This window comes from Gracilinanus agilis, chromosome 5 (genome assembly GCF_016433145.1).
Source record: "Gracilinanus agilis isolate LMUSP501 chromosome 5, AgileGrace, whole genome shotgun sequence".
Taxonomy (NCBI): domain Eukaryota; kingdom Metazoa; phylum Chordata; class Mammalia; order Didelphimorphia; family Didelphidae; genus Gracilinanus; species Gracilinanus agilis.
Genome location: NC_058134.1, coordinates 162,262,409 through 162,283,581, shown reverse-complemented (window position 1 = coordinate 162,283,581; position 21,173 = coordinate 162,262,409). Strand labels below are relative to the sequence as shown.

Here is a 21,173-nt window from a genome sequence, read left to right as displayed (position 1 = left end):
TACAGATGAGAAAAGCAAGGAAGAGAGAAGTCTAGTGAATTGTCCAGGGTCACACAGTTATTAAGTATCTGAGATCACATTTTAAATGTAGATCTTTCTGATGTCAGGTCCAGATATAGTTCTCTTAACTCCTCAGCCACTTTGCTGACTCAAAGTTATAAATAACTCAATAACATCAAGCAAGATCATTCTTCAAAGTTCATGTCTAACATTCTGCCATAAAAGATCTATACAATATTTAGAAAGTTCTTTGAACACTTTGTAGATATTAATGCAGTCCTTAAGCTCTCTTTCTTATTACCCATTTTCTTTACATTACTGGTCAATCGATTCAGTAATATGTTCTTAGATGATGTACACATTAACCTTTTCAGTATGTTATATTCTATTTATACTACTGATGGTTTTCTCCATTATTTTTTCACTCATGAAAGATATAAATTACTTTAAGAATGTGGCATTCTTTGAGTAGTAGCCAAATAATATCAAAATAATATTTAATTGAGTAAATGGTTTTTAATGGCTGAATGAAAATGCAGTGAATAGTCATCTACTATTTCCATATAATTGTGATATGTCCAGGAGATACAAGACAAAAAAACAGAAATATTGTATTATATGTAAAGGAGAAGTTTAGGAATGTGCTATACTATTTCCCAAATATAATATAGCCTATATCCTTCATCCAATTCAATTCTGGCACAGTTTATGTTGACTTTGAATTATGTGGTAGTCAAATGGTTTATCATTGTTTAGACAAAAGATATATTTCATCCATTTGGTTTTTCCTGCGTGTATTATGAAAATTAGTCCTTTAAATAGTCTTATAGGATAAATCGATGAAGGAAAAATTATTATTATAGTGTTATAGACAAGTTGAATTAAACTTGTATTTAATTTGGGTCAGCTATGATATTCTTATCTGGCCTAGAAATAGGTAAAATAGAAATTAAAAGAAAAAGGCAATGTAATATTTTCTTTCATAAGCAAGAGATTCAAATTGGCTAACTTCCAGAGACATGCTATCATATTCAGCTGCCTAATAGGAGATGCAGGTTAGCAATGGATATAGAAACTAATCCAGTGGTTTTTACTAGTTGTGAATTTGAGGGAGAAAAGCAGAGCATTTTTGCCTTTGGGCAATCACTGTTGTCTCTCCCCTACTCTCACCAAGATAATTCATGAAACTACATTAAATCAACCCGAAGGAGAATTGCTCACTTGTTATCTAAGAAGATTGAAAGCAAATTGCTGCAGCTGGGGTACAGAAGGTTAGCTAAATAAACATAAATAAAAGGATGGCTAGTTAGAGTAAGGATGAATGAGAATATAGAATCAAGACTGGAAAGGGAATGTTTGATTGGGGTAAAGTATAAAACAATACTTTTCTTGAGAACTTCAAATAAACAAAAGCAACAAAAATGGAAGAGCAAAAAAGAATTTAAAAGTAATATTTACTTTTATTCAAGCAATTAAATATGAATATTATTTAGTTGTGATTCAAATGTTAGTTGCAAACTTTGTCCCCTTCTCTCAAGGAGAGACCACTTACCACTTTAATAACATGAGTATATTACATTTTTGTACTTCTATGTGATATTCCCAAACTAAAATTATCTTTAAAACATTTCACATCCAGAAAGCTTTGTTGTTGTTTTTTAATCTTGGCTATTGCCATTACAGAGACTAGTTCAAATTGAGAATACCTTTGAAAGTTATGTATTGTATAAAAGGAGATTTTGAACCTTGGACTTCATTCCCCCATAAGTCCCTTAGTTTTCCCAAAATTCCCTTTAATCTCTCCTGCGCCTCCACGTTTGTGTGATCACATTATTGTTTTATGTTTGGCTGTAACTTCTCCCTCTTTCTCTTTTGTTCCTGGGAGTAGGCGTGTTATTAACCTTTTAATTTGGTTTGTGTTCGTTTGTTATTAACATAATATTCATAAATATAATATTTAGTATTTTGCATATTAATTTTAATCTCCACATTATACTAAATATAATACCATTATTACATGGTCTTTGCTTATCTCTAGACACTGCATACTAAATTTATATTGCAAGATTCTATTTCATCAATTATCTATATTAAAGAAAACTAAAATATAAGTTATGGTAGGAGCTGTTAGCATTTTATCTTATAACTTATTATTTTCCTAACTACCAAATTTCTAAGTATATTCTGAGCATCTCCACATGAATTTTCCACTAGAAAATCAATATGTCAGAAACAACTTAAGATATTTATTCCCTCCTTAATCACTTCTCTCAACCTCCCTTTTTCATCTTACTTAACATTTCATCTTCTTCAATTTGACCCATCATTTTCTAGACTCTTCAGTTAATGATCTCACTATTTTTTTCAGTTACTTAGACTCAGAACTTTAGAGTTACTCCCCTTACCCCTAAAAGATGTGTTAAGTCTTGTTAATTATATATCCACAACATATTTGCCAATACTATTCAGTGACATTGCTACCACCTTTATTTATTGCTCCTCACCTAGACTATTTTTAGTGTCTTAATTGATTGCCTGACACTATTCTTCCATAATGTAAGAACTGGAAGTGGTTATCTATTCAAAATTGTACCTGGAAAAGAATCAAATCCACTCCCAAAGTCATAATTTGGTTTTTATCTGAAGATGTCTAAAGAGAGTGAATTCTCCATTCTTCCTGAGAGCTTACTTCATGTTTGCCAGGTCTAACCATTAGGAAAATTTTATTTACTTTCAAGCCTTAATCTGCTTTTTATAATTTCCATCCATTAACCTAGTTCTACCTATAATGGCAAGGTGAATAAACCTCATCCCAATTCTAAATAAATCTGGCCTTCGAATATATACAAATTGCTACTCTGTCCCCTTTAAGTCTCTTTTCTGTTTGAAACATTCCCATTTTCTCCTTCTAGTAATCATATGGCACATTCTTTAAGCATTTATTTGCCTGGTTGTTTTATTTTAGACATGTTTTGACTTGTCTGCATTTTGTAAAGGATGATGTCCCAAAAAGATCACAATATTCTCAATGTGGCTGACCAAAGCACAGTTGAGAGGAACTATTACCTCTATCTTTCTCAACACATTGTCCCTCTCTCATCCTACATGAGCATTGATTTTTTAGCTGCTATTGTCATTGTTTAAACATATTGATCTAGTAGTCTATGAAAGTTCCTGTAGCATTTTAAATAGGAAATGTTTCTTTTTATTGTTCCTCCTAACCCCAACGTTAACTTGTTTTTTAAAGGTTTTTTTTTTCAGAACACAAGTATAGAACCATATTTTTTTTCTTTTTATATTTCACTGTACTCAATTTCCCATAGCTTTCTAACTCAGTGAGATATTGTTTTTAACCTAGATTATTTCATCTTATGTATTACCAAGCAGTAATTGGTGTGATTTGCGATTTTTAGAAGTGTCCCACCTATGTATAGGACATATTCTGGAGCTACTCTCTGAATTTCACTCACTGGTAGGCTGGATCCCCAGATGTCAGATATTATTCATCTCCTTAATTGTAAGTCAGAGATATTGGAGGTATGTCATCCTAAAGACATATTTATTTTTATCATTTAAATTTTTTTCACTTCCAGATTCTCTCCCTCACTTCTCCCACCTACTGAGAATATAAATAATATGACATCCATTACATAAGAAGTCATTATTTGCTATGTTAAACAATAAACAGTTGATGTATTTAGTGGACACTTGCCTTTTGAAAATAAATATAATTGTTCTTCCTTTACATTTCAGAATATGATATTCAAAAATGCATTCATTTTTTGCCTATGACCTATCTGAAGCATATTCCATCTCTTTGAAGCAAAAGTTTACACTTACCACTTTTAGTTACAAGTTTGGAAAAGAACTTTCTTCTCTTTCATGGTATAATCAGTTGAAGCTGAATAGATTCTGCTCTAGCCCCTTACCTTTACTTTGTGTGTGGCTACCTACCTCAGATATATTTCTTATAAACAACATATGGTAGGATTCTGATTTTTAATCCACTTTGCTATTTGCTTCTGTTTTATGGGTGAACTCATCCCATTTACATTCTCAGTTATGATTACCAACTATGTATTCCCCTCCATCTACTTTTCTTCTTTTAATCCTGCCCTTTCTCCTTTCACTCTTTCCCTCCACACAGTGTTTTGCTTTTAGTCACAATCTCATTCCTAACACCCTTCTTATTCCCCTTCTACTCTTCAATAGGGTCTTTTAATCACCCCCAACTTCTCCCTCCTTTATATTACTCCCCTCCCCACCACCCCTTTTCTTATTCCCCTTCTAATTCTCTATTGGGTAAGATAGGATTCTATACTCCAATGAATCTGGCTGTTCCTCCCTCTCTGAGCCAATTCCACTTACAGTAAGGTTTAAGTATTACCCATCACCACTCTCATCCTCTCTTCCACTGTAATAGTTATTTTCCCCTCTGCACTTATTTATGTGATATAATTTACTCCATTTTACTTCTATCTTCCCATTTCTCTTAGTGCAATCCTGTTTCACCCCTAGATTTTTTTGTGTATCATTTTAAACAGCTTACTATCATATCCTCTGTCTATGTATACTCGTTCTAACTATTATAATAGTGATGACAATTTTTAAGAGTTACAAATATCTTTCTCTATAGGAATATAAACAATTCTTTCTCTTTCTTATTTACATTTTTATGCTTTTCTTGAATTTTGTATTTTGACATCAAATTTTCTGTTTAAGTCTGGTCTTTTCTTCAGGAATGCTTCAGGAATGCTTAAGCATCTTTTATTTTATTAAATGACCCTATGTTCCCCTGAGAGAATATAGTAAGTTTTAATAGATGATTCTTGCTTATAAACAATGTTCCCTTGCCTTCTGAAATATCATATGCCAAGCCTTTCAGTCCTACAATGTGGAAGCTCTCAGATCCTGTATAATATAAGATGAAAAATTAATATCCAAATACTTCACATATTATATTTTATAAGAATTTAATGATATCTTGAAGTAAAGGAAGTGATAGCCTAAGAAAAAGAGGAGCTGCCCAAACCATGAAAAGAGGCAGGAGAAAGAGAGGAGATCATGGGAAGAAGAGAAGGCAGGTGCCAGGGGCATGCTGAGAGAGCCAGCTATCTCCTTACCATTTACTCAAGAGGCTATTTGAGTAAAAATTTTGAGAATTCATATCCCTTCGTGGTTGCCAGAAGTGTAAGTTTAAAAATTAATATGCCAACACTCTAAGTATTATTTTTTGTAAGATTTAATAATAAAACTTAAAACAAAGAATAGCCAGAGAAAAGAGGAGGATCCCACCCCAGGAACATCAGAGGGAGAGAGAGGATGAGAGCTAAGGAAGAAGAGGAGAGAGGGGTGGAGTTACACAAAACTTCATGATATAGTGTAAGGATGTAATGTGGAAATGAAAGAGGAATTCTGGAAAATGTAGTCCATGGGCACAAAAATTCTATCTACAGAGTAATGAAAGTAATGTGAAAACCATTGGAATAGATTGACTTAGGAGTAAGCAGATTCTCCTTCATTGGTTGGGTAGATGACCATTTGTTAAGAATGTTGTAGAAGCAAGTCTTGTTTTTTTAACAATCATTAGAGAAGATGCCTGCTGAAGTGTTTCTTCCAACTTCAAAAATTTTATGGTTCTATGACTTATTGAAAGCTAATTGTACATTAATTTCTAAACATTGTATGATAGAGAAAATAAGCAGCAACTTATAAAATTTGAGTTTTAAAAAATTTGACCAGTTTTCTTAGGCATACTATATCAACATTTAGGGTAATTGGCATCAAGGGACTAATAATGCTATTTCATAAATCATTAAACTCAGAAATTAGACTATCCTTTACTATGGATAACAATGCAAAATAGGTATATTGCAAATGTTACAGTCTTTGAAGCTGTTTCTATAAATATTATTTATTATTAGCATATAAGTTAACCAAAAATCTAATTTGCTTTAGTAGAATTGTACAAAGAAGGCCTTGTTCAGAGTTAAGAAGACCTGGGTTCTAGTCCTGCTTCTCACATTTATTACCTATATGACTTTTGGCAAGGTTTTGGCAAGGTTTCTAACTCCTTGGTTCCCATGAGCAATTTTGTAAGACCAGTGGTCATAGAAAAACTTATTGGGTTCATTGGTGGAGTAGAATTTCTGCACTAATACATCTTCCAAATTGAGCTGTCAGAAGGCTGGACTTCTAAAACATATGTTTAATGCTTTTATCACTATTGTTTATAGTTTAATAGCAATATATCTAAATTTTTCTTTTACGTCTATGACTACTAGACCTTTTAACTATTTTCTATATGTTCTGAATCTGCCTTGAGATTTTATCAAAAGGAAGAAAAACAAATTTCAATGAATTATAAAAAAGGGAATTGTTAGAGTGTGATGGTGATTAACAAAGGATAGGATTAACCAAAATATATCAGATTGTGACAACTTTTCTTACTACACTAAAGTTCAGAGTATTGTGTGGGTCATCAACTCTTCGAAATCATGCCTGAAGAAACCCTAATATATATCTATATACAAGACCATATTGAATGGCATAAGAATCCAAAACCAAAAGGTATTTAATTAAAATAGAGTAGCAAGGAAAATAACAAGGATTTGAATTAATACCAATGCATTTCACTTGCCTCTGAGGAGCTGGGAATCACTTTTGTATTTAATTCCTATATGTCTCCAACATACATAGAAGAACGCCCACTGTTCAGATATCTGTGTTGAAATTTAATGTTCTAAAGTTATTTTGCCCATAAATTTCCCTCCAGTTTTATTGAAGGAGTTGGTAGGGTGAAGGAATATTGAAGGCTCTTGATAAAAGAAAACATGTTACCATTTTTATCATCCCAATAGTATAGAGATTTGAGAATACCATTTTATAGTCAATAATAGGTGCTTTCTCTCAAAAATGGCTTAAGTTTCTTATGCTCTCCTCCTTTACATTGCCTGCATTTCTTCCTTTTAAGTCATGTCTTTCCATATGAAACTCTCATGGTGCTTTTTAAACCTACCATAAAGCTTCCCCAACAAATCAGAAGACTCTTAGTGATGTCCCCATGTTTCGGCTCACAGATGGTCTTGTGTGATGAATAGTTTAGAGAATTTATTTTCTTGTAAGAGACTTTAACTCCTAAGGATTATGGGACATGAAATTTCAGAACAATGTTATTATACTATGGTCTTGTGTACAATATTATAGAATTAATTACATAATCTAGAGAATTTCCCTCAATGTGTAAAGCTTTTTGCATGTCCAAGGCAGCATAGGAAGTGCTCTTCCTCTATTAGGATATTAATTATATTGTCCTTTTCTCCATCTTGAACTAAGGAAATAAAAGATTGAAAGAAATTCTCATACTTACTAAATGTTCATCTCGAAAAAATGCAGTCCATTTAGATTTTCTGTAAACATACTATATTAACATCATCAAGTTCCATATAGCATTGTTACAGGTAATAAACCAAAATCACAGTCTATATTGAGGCACAAAGTACATAATATCTACTTTATAGTCGCATGAAGCAGACTAGATACATGGGAAAACATAAAGTGGAATATAAAACAGTAATAAGGTTCAGACAAGATATATAGGTTCCATGAAGTATACTACTAATCACATAGAACAATAAATAACAGCACATATTGAGATTGTGTAACAAATATACAATTATTATCTAATCACTAGACATTGTCTAGCTATGAAAAAACTCACATGTATTCCTTTCCCATTACTTCTGGAATATTTTGTGAGTCTGGTCAGTGGTCATATAGTCCTGTTGTTGGATTTCTATCCACTGTGGGGCTCATACCCACTAGGCTCCAAATCTAATCTTGAGTTCATAGATATAACAGACAAACTATTACTGTTTATAGCATGTAGTGGTTTAGGTTATATGTAGCTGATCCTCATCCCCTGATGTAGTCTTCCATTAGTGTATAATATTATATATTATTGTATTATACAGGAAATATGGAACCTGTAGATTCATTTCTTTCCCTACTTGATTCACACCAGAGTTCTCCTTCAGGTCAAAATAGCCTTGGAAGGATCATCTAACCCTTAAGGAGGATTAAAAAAATCAATTTCCTCTTAATCTAATGTGAATATTCACTCATTAATTCATTCGTTCATTCTTCCTCTCTTCTTTTGCTCATTTTACTTGCTCCCCCTTCCCTCTTCTCTCTCTAATCTTTAATCCCTTTGTTCTTTCTCATCCTCAGTTCTTTCTCCCTCATAGTTTCCACCCCACTCCTAATTGAAAGACTTTTCATCACTACACAGTCTTATCATAGGAAGCAATTATAGAATACCTTTCTGATCTGAAGCCATTGTCTTGGTAATATTGATGCTGGGAATTTTTGTGTTGTTGTTTTTTTTTTTAGTTTGAAAAAAAATCTTTAAGAATATTTTTCCATTGTTACATGATTCGTGTTCTTTCCCTCCCCTACTTCCATCTCCCTCCTGTAACCAACATGTAATTCCACTGGGTTTTACATGTATCATTGATCAAGACCTATTTCCATATTATTAATATTTGCAATAGAGTGATCATTTAGAGTCTATATCCAATTCTGGCCGTTTGTAATGGAGAACCTTGCCCTCTCTTTCAGATCATGAATAAAGACCCCTATTTTTCTATCTGCATGTTTTATTCTTCCTTGGTACTGATTTTTTTGTTTGAAGGTCAATACACATAATCTGTATTTCTTTGAATCTACATATATAATCACTATGGGTCAGGCATATAGACTACAAGAATCTGTGATTAGATATAGGTTGAGTTCATTCAGATGTTTTCTCAGGTATTTTATATCATTAGAAAAAATTTATTGAAACTTCTCAAGAAAGTCCAGGAGTCATTGAAGTAGTGTGTATTTACAGATCTCTTTTCCCACATACTTTCGTCACCCAGTAAGTGTACTTGCTTAGTGCTGTCCTCAATTTCCTCTATTGAAAAAGATGTGGGGAGGAGTAGGACAATGACTTATTAAGTCATTACAGTGTATTAGGTAATGTATAAGATATTTTACAAATGTTTAATCCTCACAGCAACTCTGAGAGTTAGGTGATTTTTTTATCTTCATTTTACAGTTAAGGAAACAGATTTTATATGTAATTGGGGAAAAATAAAAAAACATATATATATATTAAAAAATTAAATAGAAGATTTCATGAGGCAAACTTTGTCTCATTGTAAGCAAGAATTTAATAATCATTATCATTTTTCAAAAATATAAAGGCTGGTACCTTTTGAGAAACTAAAAAATAATAACAAAATTAAGACAGGAATATTAAGTAAATTTCCTAGAGTCACACAGAGACTAAGTGTCTGAGACTGGTTTTGAACTCAGGTCTTCTTGAATCTAGATATGGCCCTCTATTTTGACATGTAGTCTAATGCATCATAAAAAATGGAATGATAGTTCTATCTTCATCAATAATACCTAACTTATTTTTGTTTATGAAATTAGAAAGAAAAAGCATTATCACACTATCTTCTAAGAGCATAGTTTGCATTTTATTTGAAGTTATATATGTGTGCATACACATATATATAGCACATAACAGAAATTACTACAGTTTAAATGCATTAAGTAAAAACATATAGAGATATAGATATTATTGCAAATTCTATCTTTACTGTTACTCTTCATATCTATTATAACATTGAAGACAGTGCAATTTATAGACAATTCTATGGATAATTCAAAATAAAGGAAGACTTAAAAACAGGGAAAAGTTTTAAAATAAATCTTTGCTTGATAATTTACTCTCTTTTATATAAGTCGCATCTTTGGCATTTGAAATATAAAGATTCCATTGGAGTTAGAGTTTTAAGAGCTTTTGTTTTAAAAATATTGACCCGTAATGTGGATGGATATAAATAAATAAATGTTGGATGTTTAGTATTGCCTGGTATCTCATGTTTCCAAAGTCTCAACTTCACAATGAAGAAAACAAGTATTGAATTCAGTGTATGTCAGTCTCCTATGAGAGATGGCTGTTGAGAAATGAAAAATAATTGAAAAATTGAAGTCTCCATTTATTAATCAAAGTTGTCAGGAATGGAAACTACTCATCAAGAAGTCATTGATAGATGATATTGAATTTCTAAAATGTCAGTGATCAAGTCCATTGTTCTCAAATCTCCCCACAAAGATGTGGGTGATTTGAACTGTGCCTTGTCACAAAAATAAAAATGTTCATAAATATTAATATATAAATAATCTCATTTAATAGTGTATAATATACGCATGGTAGGTACAACTAGATACCTTTGATGTTCATGGCGTTGGCTGTATTCGGGGATTATAAAGATCAAAAAGAGTCCTTCCCCTCCAGAGATTCAAATATTTATACTCTAAAGAGGGGAGACACAATATGTACACAAGAAAATATAAAGTATATACAAGGAAATATTCTTAAAAATTCAAGAGGAATTTCCTAGCTGTATGACCCTAGGCATGTTATATCAGTTTACCCTCCATTGCCTAGCCCTTATCCCTCTTCTGCCTTGCACCCAATATACATTATTAATTCCAAGGCAGAAAGTAAGGATTTAAAAATGTTTTAAGCAAGTTTTAATACTTAGAGCCAGCAGATCTTAAAATATCACCCATAGTGCCCCCAAAACTCATCTTATTTAAAATAATTCATCTCTCAACACTATCTCAAAGGATCACTTGAGAATTTATTCGTAGTGACTATATACATAATGATCATGAATATAACAAAAATAAAATGAAATTGTGGAATGTTATTGCTAATGATATCTAATATAGTCCAAGACTCTTTTTACAAAATAGAGAAATTGAGGTCCAAAGAGGTAAAATGTCTTGTGCCTGGGGTTATACCTGAGAACTGGGTAGTGTAATGTCGGTGGGTTTTGGGGATGGAATTATCAGATGGTTCAGATAGGGCAGGTATCAGAAGATTGAACTGTTTTGGGAAGGCCAACAGAACCAGTGTCTGTAGGTTAAATGTAGGTTGACAGGCTAACAGACCCAATCCAGGCAGAGGTAACATACACAGATCAATATATAACAGGGATGTTTTGTTTTATTATAACAAGGGAAGGTGGAAAAGAGAATTTGGATAACCTAAACTAATATTAACTACCTAAACCTCCCACAGATCTAAAGTTGTTCCATCATGGGAAGCCTTCACAGAGATTTGAGCTACTCTGATCCTTACCTGTCTAAAGCCCAGTCCCTAATATAGATAAAACTACACTAATCCCCCCTTTTGATGATAATAGAGGTAGTGAGTTTGGGCAGTTTGGCAGGACAGGGCCCAGGAAGAGGTTCTGGATCCAGAAGGATCCCAAAACTAATTCTTTCAGACAGATGGCCCAGATGATTCAGGATCACACCTGTCAGGAGGAAGTAGATAGATGGGAAAGACAAGGTAGAAAAGAGCCACAGGAAAATAGCCAGTCTCTTCAGGTCAAACCCAGAGAAAAGACTCTACCCTGAACCCATTAACTATCTCCTCTCTTCCACACCCACATTCTAGAATCTTTTCTCTGCATCTGTTCCTTGCCAACCCTGCTCATAAGTTCAAATTCTCCCCTTCCTTATAACAGTAGTTAAATGGATAGAGTAGCTTGAGGTCAGAAAGATTCATTGTCCTGAGTTTAAATCTGACCTCAAACATTTATTATTTATGTGACCTTGGGCAAGTCACTTAGCCATCTTTTCCTCAGTTTCTTTATCTGTCAGATGAGATGGAGAAGGAAATGCAAACCACTCCAGTATCTTTCCCCAAAATACCCCAGATGTGATCATGAAACATCAGACAGGACTGAACAATATCAATAAGAACAAGATCAATAACAATAAGGTCACACACATTATTTTGTGGCCCAGTAGTCTTGAATTTACTTTATGATTCCAAGTTCAATTCTTTTTCTTTTTTGATTATCTCTGAATGTATGCTAAAATTAGGTTGGATCTTTAAAATCATAGAGTTCCCATCATCTTACTTTACAATGTGTTTGCTATCTTTATTCTGTAATTCTGTATCTTTTTTCAAGAGAAATTTTTGACTAGAAGGGGCCCAGAAAGGGTGCTAGCATTATTTTTCAGGCAAAATAAGGACACATCAGTATATATTGGTAGAGATGGTATGCTTACTCTTAGGTTCAGATATAATGTTTTGATTATGCCTTATGTTGATTAGTTTTGCATTGATCAAAATTTAGACGTGAATCAAATTCATTTCCCTACAAACCTATACAACTAAATGTATTAAAAAAATGTTCCTTCCATTTTGGTCCTGGGAATTTCCTAATAACTTAATGAACATAAGATTAACTTTTGACTAAAATGTTTGACTCTGAGGAGGCAAGCTCTCATGTCTATGCCTCTCAAACATGCCATGTAATTGATTGTCACTGCTTAAGAATGTGAGGTAGTAAGTACACAAGGAGCTAATACCTTTATCATTCTAACTTGAAATAACTCCAACTATGCCATTAGCTTTTACGGTTTACAAATTTATGAGTTTTATTAATTTTGGTGAAAAATTGACAAAATTACTTTTACTAAAAATAAAGTAATAGCAGGCATGTAAGCTAATGTTGATAATATAGTTGAGATTAAATATACAAATCATCATGAATACCTCAAAATACCACTGCACATGTATAAAAAAATTATGAGCATATTTCAGTTTAATTCTCCTAAATTGTTCATTCTACTTTCCTCTTTCCATAATCTTTCAAGTTTGCCATTTGAATCCTGCCATATTTTTAACTTTGATTTCTTTAATTTTTACCTGTTTTTCTGCAAATATATATTTAGGTATTATTCTGACTGAAGTTATTCATATTCCTTTTCTTAATTCTATATAATCATCTGCAAGCTTTACTACTTTTAATGCAATCTCTAATTAAAATATTTGTGCATATTTTCAATATTTTATCTCTTTTCTATCTAATTTCATTCATAACCTCTTTCATATATCATTTAAGCATTCTTTTATGTCCTTTCCTTATTTTTATTTTTAATTTCTTAATTAATTTCATCAGGAACCTTTTTCTTAATTTCTTTTTCTGCTTGAAACTTAAAGGTATTTGAAGAGAGGCCTAGTAACATTTCCTTCTATAATCTACACTTGTTTACCCATGTGTAAATTATCCACAATACATTTGCAGAATCATTCTCTTGCATTTTGTCATCTTGCCACATAATGGCTGCTATGCACTTGGAAGTGGAAGTAATTTTTTTACCTTAATCTCATGAAGCAAAAAGAATATCAATCTACTATTGATATAGAAAGGTATAACTCATTTCAAATTCAGAAAAATAATATTACATTACGAGGAAAAAATGGACAGGGACATCTAATGTTATATATATATATATATATATTTGAATAAGAAAATACCCCTAGAGCCATTCACAGTATCAATCAATAGTTCTATGAGTTGTTAGACTTCTCAAATAGGTAAAAGTTTAAAGAGAAAAATGTCTGTGCTTTTGGGAAATTAATTTCTGGCAATCATTGGATCTTTTTCTTATGTGTTGTTGTATTATACACTCAACATTAAAATATCTCATATGCAATTAAAATAGTTATGTAATAATGTGTCATACTTATATTTATATAAGATTATATTTATTTATAATATATTTGTAAAATATATTCAAAGAATATAATTTATGTATATGTAGAAAATATTTGTATACATATAGATTTATAACATATAATGTATCCTATATATTATAAATGTGCTTTATATTTGGACAACACTTTGGTTATTTCTCCTCATACCAATCCTATGAGGTAGACATTATTATTCCTATGATATAGATGGATGAGCTTGAAATTTGATGAGGTTAGAAAAATGATAAGAGACTTATTCAAAGCCATACTGCCCCCAAGTAGAAGAGCCATGACTGTGACTTAGATCTTTGGACTTCTGGCACTCTATATGAAAATCCACTAATCTAAGCACAGCTTAACATGTATACATCAATTGTTTTTAAATTTAAACTGAAAGAGAATGAATGGCCACTTGATAAATTCTGTGAAAAAGCTAAAACAATGTTTTTATTGGTAGATATAAAAGTATACTCCTCCTATTACTGCTCACACTTGCTGTATACCCTTGATCAAATCACTTAAAATAGCCTTAATTTCTGATCTAGAAAGTTAAAGAAATAAAGAATTATTTCTTAAATGCCTACTATATACCAAGCACTATGCTAAACATGTTACATAGGTTGCCTTATTTAATCCTCATAACCCTGTGAAGTGAATGTATTTGTTATCTCTATTTGACAGCTGAGAAACTGAGGCACACAGGCATTAAGTGACTTTTCCAGGCTAGCACAGCAAGTTAGGGCCTGAGGTCAAATTTGAACTTGGGTCTTCCTGACTCTAAACCTAGCTCTCTATCCATAACTACTGAGCCAGCTAGCTGCTTCCTGCAAAGAATGGTTAAGTGACTTGCCCAAGGCCACACAACTACTAAGTGTCAGGGGCCAGATTTGAATTTAGGTTTTCCTGACTGCAGCCCCACGTTTCTATTCAATGTGCCTCACAGGTATTTGGGTTGGATCAAATAAGCTCTAAGATCCCTTTCTACCCCCACAATCCTATGCTTCTAAGAAACTAAGCCATCTGCAGACCTTGTTGATTTTGAGCTATTTCAGAATCTTCACAGGATGACCTACAAAAACAACAACAAATAAACAAATACTTATGTAATTGGAAGGGAGGCTGAAGGAAGCAGAGAGAGAGAAGAGAGTTTATTGAAAATACTCTTATCAGTATCAAGGGGATTTCAGGATCAATCTTCCACATAAGTATAAAGTGTCAGTTTCTATTTGTGTTTGTGATCATCAGAGCCAATTGCCATTGATCTGAAGGGACATTCTTTTTCTTTTCTCATTTCTGTAGTATCAAGTCATGGGTGGATAAGATGCAAGATGAACTTGTCACACTGGCAAGGACAGCAAGTGGAGTGACCCAACTCCGAGATGTAAGTAACGATCAAAAGACTCACTGGGAGGACTGAAATGGTCAAAATTCACAATACATTCCATCAAAATAAATAATTTACTTTTCCTGACAGATAATTGATTTCTATGGTAGCTAAAGCCTATAATATTCATTTGCTTTACTATCTACATAAAAGAAACTTTGTTTTCTGTTATAGTACTTGTTTCCACCTTTTAGATGGAAGGTATAGGAATATTGAAAAATGGGAAGGACTCACATTATAAAGAATTTAAAAGCCAAACAGAGGCTTTTGTATTTGATGCTGGAGATAACAGAGAGTCATTGGAACTTATCAAATGAGTGGAAAGAGGACGATGGCATGGTTAGATGTGAACTTACGGAAGATGAATTTGACGTAGGGATCATATGTCTAACGATTATAACTTCACAATAATAGAGTTCCTCACAAACATGAAGAATGATGAAAACACATAATTTTTGGAAAAAAATCTATTAGAAGTTAATTCATGCACCCAAACTATTATAATTGCCTCCAAAGTGGTTATCTCGAGTCATGATAATCATACTACAATGATGTTGTCTCTCTTATGTTTTAGTATTTCACAATACACTTTTCAAATAGATTTTTCAGTAATATGTCTGCATTAATAAAAACATATTCCTGTGGAACATGAGATCTTCATTTTCTGAGAATATGACCATGTAAAAATGAGACATGGTATACTAATGAATGTCTACATGTGGAAATACAAAGCATGTTCACTTGCAGATGGGCTAACACACATTCACACCTTGAAATTGTTCAGCAAATGTCAGATAAAACAAATCATATTGTCTTATTAAGTCTAGCTTAGAAATCCTGACAAAATTCTATAATGGACATATTGAAATACAACAAGCAATGGATGAGACATTAGAAAGGAACATTTCCCCCCCAAAAAATCTATAAATACAAGGCAAAAAAGTCAAATAGCTAGGAATTGAAAACAATTATAAGAAGAAAGTAGAGTTATAATGTTTTTATAAAATATGGAAAAATGAATGACAACATTCAAAGAATTTGATTGGTCAGCTTCAAGGTGGCCAACTCAAACTATCATGAAGATTGAATACAAAAACAGAGAAATGCCAGTGATAAACATGATGAAGTTTATATATAATGATCCTTGACCAAGTTAAATATATAGGAATATATTAAATATGTATTCGAAATTTGAAAAAATATCATAAATTGTCAATAAATAGGAGAATTTAACATTTTCATTGGATCAAATTGATATATCTTAAAGTGGACAAATCAGTCCTGTTCATAAAGATAAAATTCAAAAGGCTGATATGCCAATCGAATGAGTAAATGTTTTCAGAAGGGACTAAGCGATCAAATTTAAAATGACTTCTAAATAGAGATAAATAGGGACTCTCCTACAAATTACCTTAGTAGTAAACAAAGCTGAGATTTTTGTTTTCATATTATAAACCAAGTGGACTGCCAAGTAGATGGGGAAATTTAAAGAGAAATCTAGAAATCAGTGGCAAGAAGAGCTTAGCATATATCTAGTTACATATTTAAAATTATGATTCTGATAGGTTTCTATTTTTTCTATCTGTTAGGACATGGCAGAAAATTTTAACTGTCATATACAGGTAACGGAGCAGATTGAATCATCATTTCATAATAAAAAATATAAATCTCATTCTGAATATATTGGGTTTTTCAGGAATGACCAGCAACTGACTATTTTTTTAAATTTAGTTTCTTTGTTACATTAAAATTCCCAGGTATTTCTCTCTCTTCTTCTACTCCCTGCTCTAGAGAAAGTATCATTTGGCCAAGAAAAAAAAGATATATGGAAATATAAAAGTATGTCTAGCTTATTTTATCAGTTCTTTATCTAGATATGCACATAAACAGTCATTCTTTAAACACTATTTCTGTTGCTATTTATAATGTTCTCTTGGTTCTGCTCATTTCACTCCTCATAATTTCAGGTATGTTTTCCCATTTTTTTTTTAAATTCTTGCTCATTGTTTCTTAGGGGACAGTAACATTCCATAACAATCCTATGTCAAAACCTGTCTAGCCATTCCCCAATTGATGGGCATCCCTTCAGTTTCCAGTTCTTTGCTACCACAAAAAAAAAACCTGGTGTAAATATTTTAGAACATATAGATTCTTTTTCCTTTTTTCTTATCAATGAATATATATTTATTAAGCGTCTAATTTGTGCCAGGTTCTGTGCTAAGACAAAAAAAAAAAGGATGCAAAAGACATTCCTTAAACTCAAGGAACTCATGATGAGGAGACAGTAAGCAACCAAATATGTACCATCAAACTATATCAATGATAAAAAGAAATAATGAAGAGAACAAAGGCACTAGAATTAAGAATGGGTGAAACAAGCTTCCTCTAGGACAGAGACATCAAACAGATAGCCTGCAAAATTTTCAAATGTGGCCCTAACTAGATTAAAATTCAGAGCTTCCCCAGATAAAGTATCATGGAAGGCAGGTAGAATGAGGTTGAAGATGACCAACAGACATCAAACCCATTGGTGATTGGGGGAGTGTCTACCTCAGGCATGTAAAAACTTTTCTTGGCAGAAGGGGAGAATGAGAACAATTTGTTCCATGGACCATGAAAGCAGACTAAGAGGTTCTTTGGAGAACTTAGGGTTTGGTTAGACATGGAAGAAGTCAGGGTCGTCAGCCCCATTCTGAGATAGCAGCAATAATAACTTTTGATTGTCACTGGATTGTGATGATCTAGAAGAGACAGAGAGATTCTGGGCTTTGTGGAATTCTGCCTCACTCAAATCACTTGAATCCAATTATATTCAAATTAAAAGTCATTATCAGTGACTCCATCAGTGATCTGAATATGAAGGACAACAACCAACCTACCCCTTCCCCATGAACAACCCTTTGAAACAAACAAAATTCATATGCATAAAACAACAGCAATAAAGTCACCAAGAAGCCAGGTCTTTGTAAGATTTTCTGCATATTGTAGCTCTTAGTTTATCAAAAGGAGGGAAGCAAATTTCTTTATTTCATCCATTTCTTTGAATTCCCCATTTGTTTTGTTGATAGATATCAACTTTGTTTCTAGATTCTGTAAACACAAAATTTTTGTTTTGAATATTTTTTGTACACATGAAAATTTTATTTCTGCTTTTGACTATTTGGGGGTATGTGACCAGAAGTAGGATTCTAGGACAAAAAGGTATGGAGAATTTAATGATATCACATAATTTTTTCCTAAAATTATTATTTTATTTTTTATTTTATTATTTTTAAGGTTTTCCAAAATGATTGGATTAATTTACAACTTCACCAAGAGCATTTTAGTTTCTGTCTTCCTGTAACCAACCTAATGGCTTTAGTGTTAACAAATTCTTTTTTTTTAAACCCTTAACTTCTGTGTATTGGTTCATAAGTGGAAGAGTGGTAAGGGTGGGCAAAGGGGGTTAAGTGACTTGCCCAGGGTCACACAGCTGGGAAGTGTCTGAGGCCGGCTTTGAACCTAGGACCTACCGTCTCTAAGCCTGACTCTCAGTCCACTGAGATACTCAGTTGCCCCCATTAACAAATTCTTTAATCATCTTCCAATTTCCTTCACAGTGGTTTTAAACTTCACTTTTTTGTTATTAGTGATTTGGAGTCATCTTTCACATAGTTGTTATTTTATAATTCTTTTGAAAGCTATTCATATCATTTGCTATTAATATATTGGGGAAATAGATCTTGTTTCTTATGTACTTATGTCCATTCAAATGTATTTGCTCTGAAGATATTATTTTTCCCAGAATTTATTCTTGTTTCGTAGTATTATTAGATTAGTAGATCAGAGCAATATTGCAAATGGCTCATACTTAGGTATCAGCAGATTTACTCATACTATTTTGGGGGTCAAAGCCAGATGACAATATAGTTAGATCAACTTGGAACTTGTTGAATGTCTGGAATTGAAATGTGTTAATATCCCACAAAGGAGATTTTAAGTATCAGTGGAATCTATCCTTGGACTTATATCATTCTATAACTTCAACAATGGCTTGGATAAAGCCATATAAAGTATATTTGTCAAATGAATGGATGAAACAAATTGAGAAGCATATCATTTTGTATGATATGTCATATAGAAAGATCTCTATAGTATGTCATCTATTTTTTTACACCCTTACCTTCTTCAATACTGCGTATTGGCTCCAAGGCAGAAGAGTGGTAAGGGTTAGGCAATGGGGGTCAAGTGACTTGCCCAGGGTCACACAGCTGGGAAGTGTCTGAGGCCAGATTTGAACCTAGGACCTCCTGTCTCTAGGTCTGGATCTCAATCCACTGAGCTACCCAGCTGCCCCCATATATAATCTATTTTGATAATTAAAAGGTTTCTACTCTGAGTTCTGAAAATCAGCCTTTAGTGTTAGATCAAGATACATATAGATAAGTGCTTGTGAAACAATTTGGGGGTTTCATTGACCCTTAATCAATATGTTTGTACATTGTAATGTAGCAGTCCAAAACAGATTATGTTTTGATAGACCACATTGAGAAAGGTTATCATTCAAAATGAAGAAAGTAAGAGTTCTACTGGGCTATGTAGTGTAGTGGAGACCTCAAAACAAAAGAACCTGAGTTCAAGTCCAGCCCTAGAGACTTGCTAGTTGTGTCCCAGCAAGTCACTTACCCTGTTTGCCTCGATTTCCTGCTCTGTAAAATGATGTTAAGAAGGAAAAGGCAAACCATTCCAGAATCTTTAGCAAGAAAATCCCAAATGGAGTTATAAAGAGTCACACATGACTGAAGAAACTGAATAACAACAAGTCTTTCATACCTGGAGTGTTTTTGTTTCTAGATCCCATTTTTAGGAAAGACATTGACAAATCCAAGCAGTTAAAGAAAAATGCATGAGATAATAATTGGACAAGATAATCTTTCCCAAGAAGATTTTGTTGCAAGAAATAAGGACGTTTATTTAGGAGAAGATTTAATGCATACCTGATATCTCAATTTAAGTATTTCAGATTCCCATGGGGATGAGGGACCAAATAGAGCTCCCCTCAAATAAAATCATCCACCTCATGATGTGGTATCCTCACCTTAAATGCCAATTATCAAGTGGAGGTTCAGAGACCAGCTGCCATTTAAGGTGTTAGTTCTCCCTTCCCCAGCTTCAGTGATGTCAGAAGAAAGGAATGTTAGGGATCAAACTTTGGCCTCCGAGGTCTCTCTTCACTTTTAATTTTTGTGATTCTTTGATTATGCCATAAACTTTAGTTTCGTAAAGATATTTGTTCTTGATGAGATAATGTATTTGCTCTAAGTTTCTTCCATAATTGTAGGAATTTAGTCCCAATTAATGTAAGGAAGTCTGTGGTGTCTCAGTTATTGTTGTGTGTACTTCTTCCCTATAGGAATAAGAGAGTGGGAGCAATGCCACTTCTTAAAGAGAATTTGGCCTAGAAAGAGGAATCATGCCTGGAAGGAAGAAGGGCAGGAACTGAGAGAAAGTACAGTAGTCTCAGCCAAAAGACTTCAGAAATCTGATTAGCCTACAGGGTTAGGCAGAGATTTGTGAAACATTGTCTAAACTAGGAGAATAGCCAGAAAAACACCATGCAGGGAGGAACCTAAAGAGTCAGCCTTATGACAATTTGTCTCATGAATAATTTTTGCCCGAGGCATCCTCTTATAGGGATAGAAACAGGGTATACTCCTGTGTCATTGAACTAAATCTGTATCATGTTGGACCTGGACAGTGTGAATTCAAATAAGGGTTGTGATTTTCTGAGACATAGAGACTATAGTCCACCATATCTTTTTATATAGTGATTTATATCCTTTTTAAGACATAATAGCTAACCCAAATCTAGTATGCTAAGGTTTACAAAATGCTTTAAATATATGATGTAATTTTATCCTCACAGTAACCCTGGGAAATAAGTCCTATTATTATCCTGATTTCACAAATGAGGAAACTGAGGTGAAGTGGCTAACTCTAGATAACCAGCTAGTCAGTGTTTGAAGCTATGCTTGTTCTCACCTCTTCTTGACTCCAGGCTCAACACTATGTCTGCCATACCACTTACCTTTCAGTATGCTAAAACTTCATTGGAGGAGGTTAGCTGAAATACTGTCATACTTTTATCACATTCTGCGAGTAATATTTAAAGTAATACAAATGTTTTGCCCA

At 33.1% G+C, this 21,173-nt stretch overlaps 1 protein-coding gene across 1 annotated transcript in view; it reads left to right on the top strand.

Moving 5' to 3' along the window:
- The window catches only part of CACNA2D1 (calcium voltage-gated channel auxiliary subunit alpha2delta 1), a 644,980-nt gene that overhangs the window by 99,705 nt on the left and 524,102 nt on the right, over positions 1-21,173 (top strand). The window contains exon 2 of the mRNA XM_044679055.1: positions 14,918-14,999. Within this exon, the coding sequence (XP_044534990.1) occupies positions 14,918-14,999 (82 nt within the window). The remainder of the gene's footprint in view (positions 1-14,917; positions 15,000-21,173) is intronic.